Source organism: Lindgomyces ingoldianus (assembly GCF_010093535.1).
Source record: "Lindgomyces ingoldianus strain ATCC 200398 unplaced genomic scaffold BDR25scaffold_34, whole genome shotgun sequence".
NCBI classification, from domain to species: domain Eukaryota; kingdom Fungi; phylum Ascomycota; class Dothideomycetes; order Pleosporales; family Lindgomycetaceae; genus Lindgomyces; species Lindgomyces ingoldianus.
The window spans coordinates 31,813-47,926 of record NW_022985195.1 but is presented as its reverse complement, the minus strand read 5'-3'; the positions used below and the strand labels follow the sequence as shown (position 1 = coordinate 47,926).

The window sequence follows — 16,114 nt, the reverse complement described above, 5'->3', positions numbered from 1 at the left end:
CGCGATCGGTGTCCTTTCATTGATTTGCTAATCCCCAAAGCTTGGTGGAGCTTGGTGGAGCTTGGTATCCTTGCTCCACGACGTATCCCTCCTGGGTTCTTATTTCAAGTCTAATTCAAGCTGAGCCTTTCCCCTTCGCCCCACTGTACGTGCGCGGCATAGGCACGGCATAACACTGCGACAGAGACAAAGACAAGAATGGCCGTGTCAGGGGACCTACCTTCTGTGACGCAAAATTAAAGCTCTTCGTCGAAGAGTCAGTATAAGTGCGCCAACTTTCTTGATATTCTCTTCCTTTAACACTACCTCTGGACTTCTGCTTTCTTATAGAAAATAACAACTACACGTATTTGCCGCCCCAACAACAGACGACTTACTATCGACTCTTAAAACCCCTAACAAACTTACATTTTCCTCTTACTGCAACTATGGCGCCATTTCAACGCGTTGCCATCCACCGAAGTCCCAAGTATAAGCACAATGGCATGAAGTCCTATGTCTGGGCGATGAGCAAATGTACATTCGCCAGTTACACCTTCGGCTAGCAGAGTTCAATATTTAACGATTCGCAGATGGCTTCAACTCCACCAAACCAGGGCCTTACTTCCAAGCCAAAGTCTTCAGCCAGCAAGGAAAGTTTGGTAGAGTCGGCGGCCGCGTGAGAACTCACTACGCATTGAGAAAGCGCATAGATGATTCAGATGCGCAAGTTCATACGGCCTCTGATGCGACTGACGGGGGTTCCACTGCAGTACCATCCGATGCCCAGAGTGGTGAGGTAACGGCAGAGGACATTCAGAATGATTCTCTGTACCTCTGCCCAGTCGGGATTGGTACCCCTGAGCAGAAACTGTACCTCGACTTTGACACTGGTTCATCAGATCTTTGGGTATGTCTCTCAACTGCTGGCTCTTGTGAAGGGCTAACTAATATTTTGCAAGGTCTGGTCAACCGAGTTGCCGCAGACTATTTTAAGTCAAGCCAACGCAAAGAACCAGCAAGTTCCATTCGACGCATCTAAGTCAAGCACCTTCAAGGAGTTGGGTGGCGCGACATGGAAGATCTCCTACGGCGATTCGTCGTTCGCTAGCGGAGATGTTGGAACTGACACTATCGACCTCGGAGGGCTCAAGGTTGAGGGCCAGGCCATTGAGCTTGCAAAGGAACTCTCCCAGCAATTTGTACAGGGCAATGGAAGCGGTCTCCTTGGTCTAGCATTCAGCTCAATCAACACCGTCTCACCCACCCCACAGAAGACTCCCGTGGACAATATGATTGACCAAAAGGACATCACTCAGCAGCTCTTCACTGCGTATCTCGGCAGCTGGCGCGATACCGACGAGCCGGACAAGGGAGAGGTGAGTGTTGCAGAACATGGTCCGGAGACTGGACATAAATTAATAAAATGCAGAGCTTCTACACATTCGGATACATTGACCAGGATACGATGACTGCCGCCGGCGCTACGGAGCCTAATTACGCAGATGTCGACAACAGTCAGGGATTCTGGCAAGTCCAGTCCACAAGAGCCGTAGTCGCTGGTAAGACCATCGATCGAAGCGGGAACACATCTATCATGGACACGGGTACGACTCTCTGTCTTGTCGATGATACTCTAGTAGAAGCGGTGTATGCTGCGATTCCCGGCGCGAAGTATGACCAGAACAACCAGGGTTACGTCTTCCCATCTAACACCACCGCCGACCAATTGCCGGAAATCACGCTCGCCATCGGCGATAATCAGGTTGCGTTTCAGAAGGAAGATCTTGGATTCGCTGATGCTGGAAATAATATGGTGTATGGCAGTATTCAGTCGCGCGGCTCGATGAACATGGATATTTATGGCGACGCTGTTTTGAAAGCAATTTATGCGGTAAGTCTCTCCCTGAACATTTTTTTCAGTAAAGCAACATGTGTTCTTACATTTATTAGATCTTCGATATGAACAATGGGTCTCCTCGCTTCGGCTGGATTCAGCGCAAGGAGACTAGCCAGAACACGGCTGTCCCTCCAGCCTCTTGAAGAACCAAAGGCAGTCCATGATACTGACTATGTGATAGGAAATGAAGTGTTCTGGGTGCCTCTTTCATACATAGTTAGTAGAGATTTAACAATATCTAGCACGTTCGAAAGCGCGTCTACAATGGGAATACACCCTTAGATAGATGAAGGTCATGGCCTCACAGAATGAATAACTTTTCGGAGACAATACCTGTGTGCCCTTCAAGAGTCCTGCCCAGCACCTAGGTCTACATAACCCACGGACCATCTGGCAGGCGGATGGGTTTAGCTTTCGGGGAGATTCTTATGAATCAATCAGCACAGATTGCTAAAGGAGAGGAGGTGTCCAATGGCGTTCTTGCATTTAATAATAGACTAGCATTCTGCCTTGTTGACCTCGATGATGTCGCACGGGAGAAGACACAGCTTGAGTAAAGAGAGCACAGATACACGGCCAAATAATGAAGGCTCTCTCTCATATGAGTGTCATCCAAGGCCGTGGTTTCACTAGGAATAGCTATGGCTGTGGTACTAACGCCGCAGAGCAGAATGAGAGGCCTGGGTCCATGATGGACGGTGATACTGAAATAAGGCGATCTTGGTCAGCCGAGATTATTGGAGGAGTGGCGTTTTGGAGAAAAGAAGCGAGAGTATACGGCCCTTTTGAAGCGCGCTCTATTTCTAGAGATTGCCTTCACCTGGCTCCTTCACCCACCCTACCATTTATTTAAGGTGTTGAGGTGGTGGGATATCAATTCGAGTCGTCGTATATATCAATTACGAAAGCGAAATATTTTGGGAGTGAGAATTTTCACCGCTTTTTATTATCAATAGCAAACAAAAATGGGTACAGTATGCCCTCTAAATTAGCATTTGTAGAAGCCACTCTAGGAGAAGATAAGTCTTCTCAAAGGGGCAACAGAGCGGGTGACTGAGAATTAGGACTGATGCGGAAGTAGGCTAACGAATATCGGATCAGTAATTAATTCGTAGATATAGGAGAAAATTGGGGAGAGAAAGATAACATCAATCGTACTCATAATCTTCGACCCAAAACGATGGTAGTCTAAAACAATGCAAATCTCCTGTATCCCGCCTTACGGGTTCTGAATTCTCACTACTACCTTTCCCTTCGAACCAGAAAGCATGCGATCATATGCCTGGTCCTTTTGTTAGCCTCAAACAACAACAAGAGCGTAGACAGCGTACCTGCTTTGCATCCTCCATCTCCGCGCACGAGGTCACCACGATTCTTAACTCTCTCCTTTCCACCATCTTCGCTAGCTCTTCCATGGCCTCGAGATTAGCAGTCGCCGTAACCTGAACGTAAGACCTCGGGACCCCTCCAAGAATGGTGGGCCATAAGAAATTCTTCGCCATTGTACCAATGACTCTGAGCATGCTGAGATATGTGTAGCCGGGAAGACGAGGGCCAACAGTGACAAACGGCTTTCCCTCTGCGAGAAAAGCTGGGCAGTTAAGAAATAAGTCTTGAACTCCAGCTGCATCGATAACAACATTGAAGCGCGATGCTGAGTAGGATTTTGCCAGGTATGCATAGACTGGAGCATGCAGTTCATAATCGATGACCTGTGCCAGTGAGTTCACACGCTTTCATGGCCGGGGGAACATACCTCATCGCACCCCAACTCTTTCACCCAATTTACGTTCTTCTTCGAGCAGACGGCAACTATCTTTCCAGTCTCTCCTACCTCTGCCCTGCACATTTGCACAAGCATATGCCCGATCCCTCCGCTCGCACCATTTACCAACACACTATCGCCCTTCTTTAGCTTGGCTTGTTTCATGACTTGCAGGGCGGTTGCTCCAGCCACACCAAGACCGGAAACGTCTTGAATCAGAGCTCCAGGAGGTTTAGGGACCACAGAGGAGGATTCGACCACCACATACTCAGACAAAGCCCCGCAGGTGGATTTAACGTGCTGAGGAACTGGGATGGAACCGAAAACTTCATCGCCGATTTGGAGATGTCGATCGCTGGGTACCTTCGCACCGACTTGCACGACAATACCTGAGAAGTCCATTTCGGGTACTGCAGGTGAAGAGCGGAAAAGGAATGGAAGGAGTTGCATGATGATACTACCACCCGGGTTTAGAGCGCAGTATAACACGCGAATGAGAACTTGCGTAGGAGAGGAAATAACTGGAATAGGCAGCTGAGATAATGTCAGAACATCTGAAGGCATCCCGGCACGGGTATGGGTCCACGCCCGCATTGTTTTGTTAGGCTCCATAATGAGGGATATGTCAATCCAAACACGAAGTGGGGTCGAAAGCAGTGCATGAGAGGAGAACTAGGATGTTTGTAGAGAGCCTATATAGAGAGATCCAGGCAGAGAGGACACGTTGAGCAGATGGAGACGAGGCGGAGACTAATGAAAGCTTGTTTGAACTGGTACTGGTAGTGTGGAACCGGTGGGGTTGGAATACGGGGGCTGAAGACAATTGCCAAGACGCACATGCGAGAAATTGGCGAGATGTCGAGAGTTAATTCGATCGATTCACGAAAAGGGCGTCAAAGAAGCATCAGCTAAACGTTTTTCAAGAAATCGCGATGTAACGAATGCAGCGTACCGTATGATTCCAATTCAAGGTCCTTCCGTCCCTGCTCTTCATACCGATGCAACAACACTGGAGCTCCCTAGAATGGCTGCGGTGGGAAATTTAGCATGTATCCAACTCCCATTTGCACCAAGTTCTTCAAGAATGGACCGTCGCAATTCTCTTTCATGCCGCCTCTGTGGTAGTCGAGGAAGGGACCATGGAAGGTTTGATCAAACCTGGTTCATACACCTTGATATTCATGGTCCCGGCAGCACGATTGGGGGCACTCCCACTAAAAATAAAGCAGTGAGGTGGTAGTCAGCAAAGCCTTAAAGTCTAAGAGTCACGTGCGTAGGGTAGAAAGCGCACGTGGCTCTCAAACTACCTCGGCACTTGAGCAGTTTGCCTGGTCGGGATGAAATAGGCGAGCCGAGGCTTGTTGAGGCAGCCCTTATCGATTGTCCATTCACCTCGCGGCGAAGCTCTGTTCTCCGATATTTTACCCATCATCATCGTCTCTGATCATGCCGAGAAGCCACTCCCCCACGTCTATTATTGGGGCCCCTCAGGTTGTGAGGTGCTATACCTATGAAAACATTTTTATCTGGGTTAATAAGCATTCAATTCGGGGATTCGATCATGAGCTGCTGAAATGCGCTAGAAGCAAGAATCATATCAGGAATTTACGTGCGCAAGTCACCGGTATGTCTAATCATCCTTCAAAAAAAATTTGTACACGTCGGCATCGTCAAAAGCATCAGCATCACGCATCAACAACCACGTCTGCACGGCATCTCCCAGTGTGTCAGACGCTCTGTAGGTGCAGTGTCTGACGGCATCCTCCAGCAATCTGAACCTCCTGCGCTTCAAGCATCAGCTTCTTAGTATCACAAAGAGTAGATAAGCCAATCAAAAAGAGAAAAGGCGTCGCGATAAGCTTAATTTAGTGTCGTCGATCGCTGACGGCGCCTCCCCGCATTGTCCGAAATGATGCCCGTGGGGCGCCGCTGGATCTCCACCTCTGGCCCGTGGTACACCAAGCGTTGCTCTTCAAGGTCTGGCTCTCCAGTCTGTCGGAATTACCTCCAAGGTGGAAGGATTCAAAGAGGTGAGGAATCAGGGGTCGAGGTGGAGACTAACTTCACCCCAATCATCTATATCTTCAGGAAAAGACAGATTAATCAATCTGGGCAACATCTTGTTTGACGCGAGCAGAAGCAGTCATGTTGTTCTCCGACGAGTTAGTGCTGATGGCCCTAAACCTCGTCTCTAGAAACAATCTACGCTCTCATCATCAACATATTCAGGAAAGTTCTCCCAGCACGACAGCGCTAGATCGTGTCGCGTAGCTAGTGGTGGTAATCTTTGCGGACCTTCGAGCTCTGATTATTACTGGCCTGGAGAATTCAACCCTTTCGAAGCTGACTGTGCTTACCGCTTTAACAAATCAACTTTGCCATGATCCGCCTAATTCTGGTATATGCAAGATAATGCAGCCAATCCACGCAGTAGATTCCACCCGAAATGACAACGCCGAAATCTGAATTTTCCTTCGTTGTGTTCACTGTTTAGCTGTATGTGCGGATCACGGTTCAGGTTTGACGGTCCGACGCTCAGGTCGCCACAGTACGCAGTGGTGAAATCGTATTTGGATGGATTCGAGAACTTGGAATAGAGCCAGCTGCACGACCAGTGTTTTAGGTGCTGACTCACATTTCGTATTTTCGTTTCACCACATAGGAACGTGGAACTAGGCCGTACATTTTCCGATGCTGACGGACTCCTTGGGGGAGGCACGGAGCTTCCCCGAAAATGGATTGCTTTGCCAAAGTACATTTATATTAAGAGATGTCCGGGCGATACAGATATATGAAGTAGGCAGGTTCCTTCACTCTTGCTCTCTGTCGGGCCTAATTCGCGGCGTTCTACTTATTAAATTTTCTTCCTAGGCCCCTACCGTAACTGCTCTGTAGTTCATCTATCCCATCAACATGGCGAAGACGATGGAGGGAATCGACCTGGTGCCTGGCACCGAGGTTATGACAGAGACTGGGAGGGCGAAGAAGGCGCTCATTCCGCACCCTTCAACTGATCCTCGAGATCCCCTCAACTGGTCCACGATGTGGAAGCGTATGTTCCTGTCCTCTGAGCAATTCAAAGGATACTGAGACTTGTAGTCATGGCAATGACTAGCCAATGGCTTTTTACCTGGATATCCGTCACTGGCGCGCTCTCTATTGCCCCAATGTTCCCACTCCTTGGTCAGGAGTTTCGTCTCAACAATTCCCAGCTCTCTCTTCTTACCGGAATCACGGTCATCACACTCGGCTTTGCCAACTTCTTCATTGTTCCTCTGAGCAACATCTTCGGGCGTCGAGCTGTCAGTCTCGTCTTCTCGGTCTTCATCATGTTGACCTGCATCTGGGAGGCATTGGCGACTTCACATCGGAGTCTTCTCGCTGCACGAGCTCTCAATGGCCTTGTGTGTGCGACCAGCGAGTCGATCCCAGTTCAGATGATCGCTGATGTCTTCTTCCTTCATGAGCGCGGATTGTGGACGGGGGTGTACTTGTAAGCCGTACTTTCCTTTCATCTGTATCCCTTCTTGCTTACAACTTTAGCACTGGTTATTTCCTTGGGGCCTTCCTCGGTCCCGTTATGAGCGGAGCTATCGGTACACATCACGGTTGGCGGTCCTTTTTCTGGCTTGAAACCGGCCTTGCCGCATTCGCTATCTTCTTGATTGCGCTCACTTTCCCCGAGACCAAGTATCATCGTGGCACCGTCGGCAAAAGTATCTCTCCTTCCGCATCACTCAGCGAAACTGGTGTCGTGACGACCGTTAAGGAAGGAGAAGCCGAGAAAACTGCCCATTCCACCGTCCCGCCGGACTCGGAGAATAGTTCCCTTGCCCCTCCACCAGTGGGTAAGGGTCGACCTTCATTTCAGCAGTTCATGCCGTTCCAGAAACCAGATTCGCGCTGGAAGATGTTCGTCATCCGCGATACATGGACACCCGTCAAAGTCTTCTTCAACCCCATCATCTTCTGGGCTGGACTCATGCTTGCAGGTCCCGCTGACCTGGTTCTCTTCTTCAACATCACCGAGTCTGTCGTACTTGGAGCTCCACCATATCTCTTCAACCCCGAGCAAGTTGGTTACACCAATTTTGCGTTTGTCGTCGGTGCTCTCATCGGCCTTGCTACGGCTGGGCCATACTCTGATTGGGTCGCTGCCCGTGCTACGCGTAAAAACAACAACATCCGCGAGGCCGAGATGCGCTTGCCCGCTCTGTGGTTCTACATGGGTATCACAATGCTTGCTCTCATCCTTGGTGGCTGTGCATACCAATACCAATGGCACTGGGGTCTCACCATCGTCTTCGGATATGGTTTCGCCGGCTTATCCGTAACCACAGTCCCAACCATCGCTATTGCATATGCCATCGATTGCTACAAGCCGATTTCTGGAGAGATCATGGTTGTCGCGACTGTTTGCAAAAACTTCATTGCTTTTAGCTATTCCTACTGGGTTTTCGACCTTGCACATCAGAGCAAGGAGGGTTGGATTACACCGGCTATGGTCATCTTTGCTTGTACTGTTGGGCCGGCGCTCTTTGCATTCCCGCTATATTATGGTGTCGGGAAGAATATTAGGAGGTGGACAAAGAACTCGGATTTGCATCGTATGGAAGATTTGATCTAAGCGTTTACGTACGGTGCTGGTGTTGCTAACGCTGCTGATACCTAAGTCAACTTCATTGGCTGTAGTTGGGAGTCCATAGGGCAATTTCCATACTGGAACTTTATATGCCTTGGTGCAAAGCTAGTATTCCTGAGCGCCTCATATACCTAAATTAACCCTCTTTGTCCTTCAACCTCTTAGCCTGAACTTGCTCATCATCCTAGTAACCAAGTCCACTCCACTATAGTATATGCTGGACGCGGAAGTTAATGTCCTAGGCATTCATGAAAAGGGACTATGACCATCTAAGTGAAGACTCTACTGCCGTTCTCATAAGCTGTAGACAAACCACGGTAAACGTCTCTACTGGTTAATTCTCCGCGTACATGATGGAACCCTGGATACACCCCGTGATTCCCCAGGCCAGATTGGGCACTCGGTGGACACTATTGCGACCAAGATATTCGATCGTTTCTTGGAGGGCACGTTGTCCACTGAGATGAAGGCAGCTCACCCCTACTCTGGATGAAGCGCTGACAGTGTGTCCAACCGTTAGTTACGGAGCCTTTTGGAGGCTGTATAGTACAGTTACGGAAGAGGAGGCTGTTACTAACTAACTGTACGGAGGAGATGACGTCAGTGTACGGTTAGGATACAGTAACTGAAGTATATTGAAGTATTATGAAGTAATTGCGCTGAAGCTAAAGACTATACCTAATTAGGAAGTTGTGATACCCCTTGTGAGATCTACTGTTGTTGATCTTACTGTTTTAATGTACTCTGTAAGCTCAGTCAGCTTACTAGTAACAGTGTTGTTATGTAACTAATTCTTCTGCAGTTGAAGAGCCTCTATTGTTGACCGCGTTGTTGATTGGGATAGGAATTGGGACATTATAATGGGCAAAAGAATAACGTAGATGGCATAGTTGCTGAATTTGTTAGAAGATTGCTAACAAAACAGGCAATAACGGCATTCTCCGCATTAATCTCCGAACACGAGCCCCCTGGCCCTCAGCAACCTGCCTTCAACTGCCTAAAACCACCAAAAATCCTATATAACTACTGTAAACGGTTAGTACAGCAGCCTCATGTATAGTACAGTATACTGAGTAGATGCCCTGTACGTACGTACGTGACCAAAATCAGTGTACTGCAGTACTGTACTATTAGGTGTACTAACGGTTGGACACACTGCAGCGCTGAATCGCTTCGTGGCCAAGATACCGATTGCATAGGAATCACAAAGGCTTCTCGCCCCCGATTACCGCTAGATGAGGGATGCCTTTTCGAGTTTTCCAAAGTGATAAAATGCAAGTAAGCGGTTTCTATAAAAGAACAATCGCTGATCCCTTCCGTGGAAACGAAATACCACCCGAGCCTACAATTTTAACTTTCCGGTGTCAACACATAGCGCCAAAGGCGGTCAAGGACTTTGACACTTTCCATTTGATCAGATTGCTCACCTACTGGCTAAGATAGCGACCTAAACAACCATAGCAACTTCTACAGCCCCAATCAAAATCTTCGGCAAGTCTGAACAAACATATCGACAGAAGCAAATTACTCCAGTCGACCCCAAAGTCCGGATATGACGGTGCCACCATGCTCATCCGCTACAAATTCTCCCAGATGGAGCTCGTTAACCCCATCCTGGTTTTAAATCTTGGACCCAGCCATGCCGAACTTCAGATCGATGCGCGCTAAGGCCCTGTGGCTATGGCCGAGCTCCCGAAAGAAGAGGGCAAGTCCGCGCTTGATGCATTCGTTTTAATCACGCCGAATATGGTGAAGAGGTTCGTGGACGGGATCTTGGATGCATGATTTGCATTGAACTGGAGGACATATGATTTCAGGTCTGACGCAAATTGGGTGGAATCTTGTCGATGCCCTCGCACCCTTCAACACCGTTCATCCGAAACTAGACCGCCTCGAATTATCAAAACTACCAAAATCCACAGAAGGTATTGCGCAGGGCAAGGCTGATGTAGATAGATTGGGTCACTGACTTGCCAAGAATGCGTTAACACGAGAGGAAGTGTAAGGCTTCGGCAGTGTCTCTTAGACTAAGCGAAGGGGGAGCCGATGCTGGAATCGGGTTCTTCGATAGCGGGGAGGCGAGCCTAAATCGGCGAGTGTAGTGTCTGCTTAATAAGGGACAACAGTTCATCAATCTCCTCGATAACAAACGATTTACCATTTCGTCCCGAATTTCCTAGACGATGACACGATTCTGTCCTCGTACACCGCAAATATTGCACAGCCCGGGATTACGGCGATGCATATCCATATGGATCAGATCACCATCCAGCCGCCAATTCGAGGCGTGGCTGTCGGGATGAACTTGACGTACTTCCTCGAAGACGTATTTCCTCGAAGATGTGACTTCTAAAATGGTGATACATTAGTCATGCCATGAGCGAGATTAAGCCTCAGACGATCCCTACGACTCGGTCGACACAGTTGTCGCTGCTAGATCGGTGGGAACGTGCATGGTTTTTGAGACGATGTTATGACATGTGACAGGGGCTAATGAGGTTACAGTATCCGAGAGCCCTGCAATTTTGGTATTCTTTGTGAGAAAATGGATGAGGTAGCAGGAGAACTTCTCGTTGAGCTTAAAGGATGAAGTCTATGAGAGTTGAAGCGATAGGGTAAGCTGCTATCTCGGATTAGGACGACAGGGAGTACTGGCGGGGTATAGCCCAAAAGTAAGAACGGGGCTATTGTAAAGCGACGCGAGAAGGTGAGTTTATCGGCATGATGGGAATAGAGAGTCGTCGTTTGTATGACTGAAAATGGAACCGTGTAACTAGCCAGAAATCGCTGGGTATATGTAAATTCCTATTAATGGTTCGTACACTCATGTACAATAGGAGGATATGATCCAATGCCGAGTTGTCTCGAGAAGCCATTCCTAAAATCTCAGAATCTAAGTCGACGGCATACTGGAGTCATACAAGTCATTCGCGATTTGGGCATCTCTTTGGATATGTTGAAGGCTTCGATCCAAAAGCTGCTCCGAAAATTCCACATCGGTCATTGGAGGTGCTGATTCAAGTGGATCCGAACCACATTCCCTAGAACAGCAAAGGACCGGCTCCCCAAAGTAGGAAGAAAGAAAATTTGCAGACGGTCGATTTCCCGGCTCCGGGTCAATCATTTTGGCGATGACTTGGTCAGCGAATTTAATTCGGGAACGCTGGAGATACTGCAAGGTTCCCCCCAGGTCCATTTCCAAGAGGAAAGCACGCACTAGGTCAATGTTTGCCTGGTAGGATGCATCTCCATATTCGTTAGATGCAAGATGCACTTGAAGTTGTTCGACTGCTGAGATTTTAGATTTCCTGGAGCGATATGCTTGCGATGCCGCTTGAACAAGTGCAACAGCGATCTCAGTGAAAACGCAACCCAGCGAGAATATGTCAGCGGGTAAACCGCGCCTCTCACGGGCTACCACTTCCGGTGCGGCATACCTTTTAGTGAACATTGTTGGTCCCTCCGTCTCTGATGCTTCTAAAGTGGAGTAAGAGCGTGCAATGCCGAAATCCGCTATGTATACCTTCCAAGGCAGCCTGTGCGGTGCTGACTTTCCGGCCATATTACGGACCAGGATATTCTTTGGTTTGATATCCATGTGCTTTGTCATATTATCATGAATATATTCTACCGCCTTCGAAAGGCACCCGAAGAAATCACTAACAGCCCAAAGATTTGGTCGATCTGGATCCAGTAGGCGATCACGCTTCAAGCAGTCGTCATTAAATTCGGATAGGAACGTCTCCAAATTGTATTCCGCGACCGGGAAAAGAAGAATTGAAAGGTAATTTCCGATTGAATAGGTACCAACAACCTGGACAATATGAGAGTGTCGAACTTTGTGCAGGTGGGCTACTTCGTCTATTGCTTGTTCTTTGGTGAAATGCTTGCCACATCGGATTGTTTTCCGGGCAAGATAGATTCTCTTGCATCTTACGCTCTCCACAACAGCGTAGTTAGATGTCCCAAGCAATTGTTCAATCGGTAGGATTTTTTGTATCTCTTTCTTTTCGCTTTTATTGAACTCGACGTGCTCGCCCCTCCCAGACCAGTCGTTTTCTTTGAGGTAGTGGATGGGCCATAGCCCTTTAGATTTGAGCAGCCCATGAAAAGACACACTGGGCGAGAGCTCGTTGGAGTGTGTTGGGGGACTGCACAACTTTTTATTAGAGTGAAGATGGAAGCAAGCGATGTACCTACGTTACAAGTTGTTGATAGGATGCAACATAAGGAGAGTGAGCCGTGAAGAAAGTATCCCCGGAGTTGTGCGTTTGTGGTGTGAAAAAAACATTGCCGCTGCTTGTATTTGGCGCTATCATATGTGCAGAGCCCCTTCGGCGGTTCTGAGCTCGGGAATTCCTTTGGATGACATGACTCCAGTTTTCGAACGGTGCACTCTGTTGCGGATCATACGTAGTATTTCGTCCCGCTATGCGTTGTTGAGCACTAAAATCGCGCATGATTTCATGAATTCGTCGGCGGAGGCTGCGCGCAGTCTCGTGTTTTCGCTTCGAGTCCCATTCTAATCGTGGAGTCTTGCCCTCGACTTCTTGGAGCCGCTTAAGTAATGACTCTATTTCTGAAATTTTGGTATTTCCGGAAAAGCTTTTCAGCTCTGTGTAGCATTCTCCAATTGTTCTTGGACACGGGGGCTCTGAGGCTGCGCCGAAACCACAGCCGTTCATTTGTAGGCTCCAGAGATCAGCATAGTGACTCAATACATCGCGAAATTCGATCCTTCCTGTGTCGACTCGCCGGTAGAATTCTGACCACCATTCCATCCGAAGTTGTACGAAAGTGTCATCTGGAAATACTTGTAGGAGGTTCTCCGAAAGTTCATTATGGGAATCGTTGCCTCCACGAAATCTTACTTCAAGCAGAATACGTCTACCCGCGATTGTAAGTTGCCGGTTCGTGAGTAATTGCAACATGTGCAACGACGGCCAGGAGGGGGGGACCACTAAACAAGAATGGACATAGTATGCAACCAAAAAAGTAGCTAACGAGGACTTCGGCCCTCGCCGTGCATTTTCGACAGCATGGACTGGGTTTTCTTCCGCGTCAAGCCTTTTCTTGAGTTCGCTTCCTCGCAGCAACAAACAATTCAGTTCTTCTTCTTCACCATCATCGTCGCTATAGCTTCCCACGACAAATATAGCTTTTTTCTTTGGGAGCTTGGCGTTTATGGTTCCGTCCACATCCCTCTTCGGGGTGGGAGCAGGGGCTCTCGAATCGGCATCCTTGTAAGTGTCCATCTGGCGATACACAGGGAGATTTAGTCAGTGCTAGAATCTTCTAAAGCGAAGGACGAACATGAGAGATCGAAAAGTCGTCTTAGCTACTGTATGGAAGAATTCGTCAAGGATTTTCAGCCCCGCGCTAAATCATCTTTACAGCTGCATGCGCAGTGCACCTCTAATTCAAAATCAGAGGGTAGAATAATACACAAAAGTAAGTTACAATAGTAATTAAGATTTTAAATCAAGAAATTGGGAGTGACAGCGAATAGGAGGAATCTGTGGAGTCTAAGGCAGCAATCGAGTAAGAGAGTCTGCGGTTACACGCTAGTTCGGTCGTGGTTCGCGTATATAACCAATCAGCGCCCCCATCGTACCTTTATGATGTAATCACTCTGGATATGAGAAGGCCGGTTCCGTCTATATTCTACTTCCACGTTACCATCCTTCATTCTCTTTGGGACTTAGCCGGTTTCTAGGCGACTCCAATGATGGTACCTCGTTACACATATGAGGATTGGAATATTTCGAGCAAGCACGAGTGATCGGCAGTAGATGGTTTGTTCTGTCGGTTGTTTTTTTTTGGGAAACCACCTCATATACAGATGGCCTACCAACCACTTTGCAATATGAACGATCAGATGTGATGTCACAAAGGACGGGGTCTCGGGAGCAATGGAGCAGGTATTGCGAGGCTTTCCAACTTTCAATGAAGCACCAGCGCTGACTGCCTCGGACATTCGGAGTGCTCTTGTCGTCATTGAGCGGAGACAATCCCATGATTGCAAGTAACGCAAAAGTTTCCAGTAGCATAGCGTGTCTAGCAAAGCTGTAGGCTGCTACTTTGCACAGAGTTGCATGGCTCTATGAGGGGTTTTCGTTGCTCTTTGCTTGTGACGACATTAGCATTGGGGGCAATGATCACTGTGCTGGCCAAATACTATGGACTACCGAAACCCCAAGGAATAACACCCAGCACCACCGTACCCTTTGAGCTCGAATTTTTCCGCGTATGTTTAATGGTGCCAATCGCGATGTATATGTATCAGCCAACTGAGCTGAGTTCGGTTTGCCGGAAGACACGCCCGCTCCAGGGGATGATCGTATCGGACAGCGCAAGCCGTAGCCTTTAGGAGTGTGAATGTCCTCTTATCAGCTGCTTATGGGTAGTACCAGAGCATGTTTGTTGCCTGGTTTGCAGACCCTGATCTGATTAGTCCCCTCGTCTCCATTGGTGCAGCTGCGACAATCGTTGCTCGCATGGTTGGTACATTTTTTCGATATAGTGTTACAGTCTACAACGCAAAGGATATATACAACAGCCTTGCTGTATATCCATCCTCTCTAGCCGGATATGGTGGTGTATCTGGAGTGAATGAGAGTCCTTTTATATTAACGCACCTTTGTGGTATTCAGCCTTTCTTTCAGTTTCCTCTTGTGATATCTCTTCGCTTTCACGTAACCACATATGCAATTACCTTTTCAAGGCATCATAATGCTGCCTGGCATGAAGAGTGTAGGATATGCTGGTCTCCTGCCTTCGGGGGAAAACAATTCTCTATTCTCTTACCTGAGTGATTACTGCACTTGGGGTTCCTTTTGCGACTATTGTTGTCAGAGATCCATAGATCGAATATCTCAAAGGGCCGTATTAAATTGTTTGCTGTATACACACCCTTTGGTGCTCCGTTATGTTCTAAATGATAGCAGAATCAAGGGCTTGTTCAGCCTCTCTTACGAGATCGAATTTTTGGAAATCGACCCTTTCAGAAGCGATGATACAATATTCCTCCTATGCCGTATCTCACTGTTCGACACCTAGTTATGATAGCTCGACATGGAATGTTCGAAGAGGCGGCTGCACCGACAGTGGATACGAGCTACTAACTTAGCTAAAATCAACGACGATACGGTGGGATACAGTAGGATGCATCGCTTGTAACAGCACAATTAATGCTAGGATATGCAAACTGTACACTGGTGTGCAAGTGTTATTTGCGTGTGTGGGAAATGGAGTATCCTCTGTAGCTGTTCACGAAACTATAAAGGCGGATAAATGAGATCCGGGAGAGGAGTCTAGGTTGCGGCTCGACCCAATCATATGCACGTATGCATCCTCATGTCAATCGGTACTCCGGCCAGATTATTGCAAGCCTGATCGAGGGAAGCCATCGACTTCTCAATTTTAAGCCAAAGATCACCATCTTGTAGCAGGGCGTAGTAGAGACGGTTTCGGAGAAGTCCACGACCAAAAACGCTACCTTGAGGCATAGTACTGCTGAATATCTTTAGCACTTCTAAACTCGGAGTAGGCTTGAGTCATTTGTGCGTATCCACTGATCGGAAATTCGTACTGTGTAGATTAGAGGAGTTCTTGGGAGGATTTGGATTCGATTTGGTGTGAGATACTTGCCTTGTAGGCAAACTCAATGCACCTTGGGGGCGGTTTGTCAGACGCCCGGGGTAGGCGGCCAGTGAAGGGATTTTAAATGCGAGCACAAGAACAGGAAAAGTGAATAGTTTCATGCAGAAGATGTCACAGATGACTCCGAAGAGGTTTAGAGTGAGGACCTACAAACGAAGTCACACCT

At 48.0% G+C, this 16,114-nt stretch overlaps 9 protein-coding genes across 9 annotated transcripts; 6 read left to right on the top strand and 3 right to left on the bottom strand.

The window, feature by feature from the left end:
• Positions 1-428: 428 nt before the first annotated feature.
• Positions 429-2,151, top strand: BDR25DRAFT_377310 (aspergillopepsin A precursor; the record flags this gene model as incomplete). The annotated part of the gene is made up of 5 exons (XM_033697494.1): positions 429-516; positions 573-889; positions 942-1,358; positions 1,412-1,873; positions 1,933-2,151. 5 exons carry the CDS (start codon positions 429-431, stop codon positions 2,020-2,022), a joined length of 1,374 nt encoding a protein of 457 aa, XP_033543068.1. The 3' UTR covers positions 2,023-2,151.
• Positions 2,152-3,098: 947 nt separating this feature from the next.
• Positions 3,099-4,336, bottom strand: BDR25DRAFT_293609 (zinc alcohol dehydrogenase; the record flags this gene model as incomplete). The annotated part of the gene is made up of 3 exons (XM_033688733.1): positions 3,636-4,336; positions 3,211-3,591; positions 3,099-3,161 (listed from the first exon to the last, which is right to left on the bottom strand). Exons 1-3 carry the CDS (start codon positions 4,254-4,256, stop codon positions 3,099-3,101), a joined length of 1,065 nt encoding a protein of 354 aa, XP_033543067.1. The 5' UTR covers positions 4,257-4,336.
• On the top strand, positions 3,906-5,470 carry BDR25DRAFT_395764 (uncharacterized protein; the record flags this gene model as incomplete). Its single annotated transcript, XM_033698396.1, has 8 exons — positions 3,906-4,300; positions 4,374-4,501; positions 4,534-4,872; positions 4,927-4,975; positions 5,011-5,138; positions 5,211-5,268; positions 5,322-5,382; positions 5,413-5,470. Exons 1-8 carry the CDS (start codon positions 4,258-4,260, stop codon positions 5,468-5,470), a joined length of 864 nt encoding a protein of 287 aa, XP_033543066.1. The 5' UTR covers positions 3,906-4,257.
• A 1,087-nt stretch (positions 5,471-6,557) lies between these two features.
• On the top strand, positions 6,558-8,279 carry BDR25DRAFT_377307 (MFS general substrate transporter; the record flags this gene model as incomplete). Its single annotated transcript, XM_033697493.1, has 3 exons — positions 6,558-6,696; positions 6,744-7,137; positions 7,188-8,279. 3 exons carry the CDS (start codon positions 6,558-6,560, stop codon positions 8,269-8,271), a joined length of 1,617 nt encoding a protein of 538 aa, XP_033543065.1. The 3' UTR covers positions 8,272-8,279.
• A 2,112-nt stretch (positions 8,280-10,391) lies between these two features.
• On the top strand, positions 10,392-11,219 carry BDR25DRAFT_377299 (uncharacterized protein). Its single transcript, XM_033697492.1, has 2 exons — positions 10,392-10,628; positions 10,678-11,219. The coding sequence occupies exons 1-2, from the start codon at positions 10,526-10,528 to the stop codon at positions 10,761-10,763; spliced, it is 189 nt and encodes a 62-aa protein (XP_033543064.1). The 5' UTR covers positions 10,392-10,525; the 3' UTR covers positions 10,764-11,219.
• A 379-nt stretch (positions 11,220-11,598) lies between these two features.
• BDR25DRAFT_268643 (kinase-like protein) lies at positions 11,599-13,144 on the bottom strand (the record flags this gene model as incomplete). Its single annotated transcript, XM_033687122.1, has 2 exons — positions 12,487-13,144; positions 11,599-12,437 (listed from the first exon to the last, which is right to left on the bottom strand). Coding segments are annotated over exons 1-2 (1,419 nt in total), but the record flags the coding sequence as incomplete, so codon positions are not given.
• A 51-nt stretch (positions 13,145-13,195) lies between these two features.
• On the top strand, positions 13,196-13,793 carry BDR25DRAFT_306111 (uncharacterized protein). Its single transcript, XM_033690557.1, has one exon. The coding sequence runs from the start codon at positions 13,326-13,328 to the stop codon at positions 13,563-13,565; it is 240 nt and encodes a 79-aa protein (XP_033543062.1). The 5' UTR covers positions 13,196-13,325; the 3' UTR covers positions 13,566-13,793.
• Positions 13,794-14,389: 596 nt separating this feature from the next.
• BDR25DRAFT_359586 (uncharacterized protein) lies at positions 14,390-15,583 on the top strand (the record flags this gene model as incomplete). Its single annotated transcript, XM_033696113.1, has 9 exons — positions 14,390-14,585; positions 14,638-14,666; positions 14,694-14,894; positions 14,940-15,097; positions 15,152-15,181; positions 15,234-15,332; positions 15,376-15,392; positions 15,447-15,503; positions 15,540-15,583. The coding sequence occupies 9 exons, from the start codon at positions 14,390-14,392 to the stop codon at positions 15,581-15,583; spliced, it is 831 nt and encodes a 276-aa protein (XP_033543061.1).
• Positions 15,584-15,620: 37 nt separating this feature from the next.
• BDR25DRAFT_359585 (uncharacterized protein) lies at positions 15,621-16,049 on the bottom strand (the record flags this gene model as incomplete). The annotated part of the gene is made up of 3 exons (XM_033696112.1): positions 15,621-15,801; positions 15,861-15,948; positions 15,980-16,049. The coding sequence occupies 3 exons, from the start codon at positions 16,047-16,049 to the stop codon at positions 15,621-15,623; spliced, it is 339 nt and encodes a 112-aa protein (XP_033543060.1).
• Between the last annotated feature and the right edge of the window lie 65 nt (positions 16,050-16,114).

Coding starts and splice junctions, on each gene's coding strand:
- BDR25DRAFT_306111 (XM_033690557.1), top strand. CDS start 13,326: ATGGACTGGGTTTTCTTCCGCGTCAAGCCTTTTCTTGAGTTCGCTTCC.
- BDR25DRAFT_377299 (XM_033697492.1), top strand. CDS start 10,526: ATGCATATCCATATGGATCAGATCACCATCCAGCCGCCAATTCGAGGC. Junction 10,629..10,677: donor AGACGTATTTCCTCGAAGAT/GTGACTTCTAAA, acceptor AGCGAGATTAAG/CCTCAGACGATCCCTACGAC.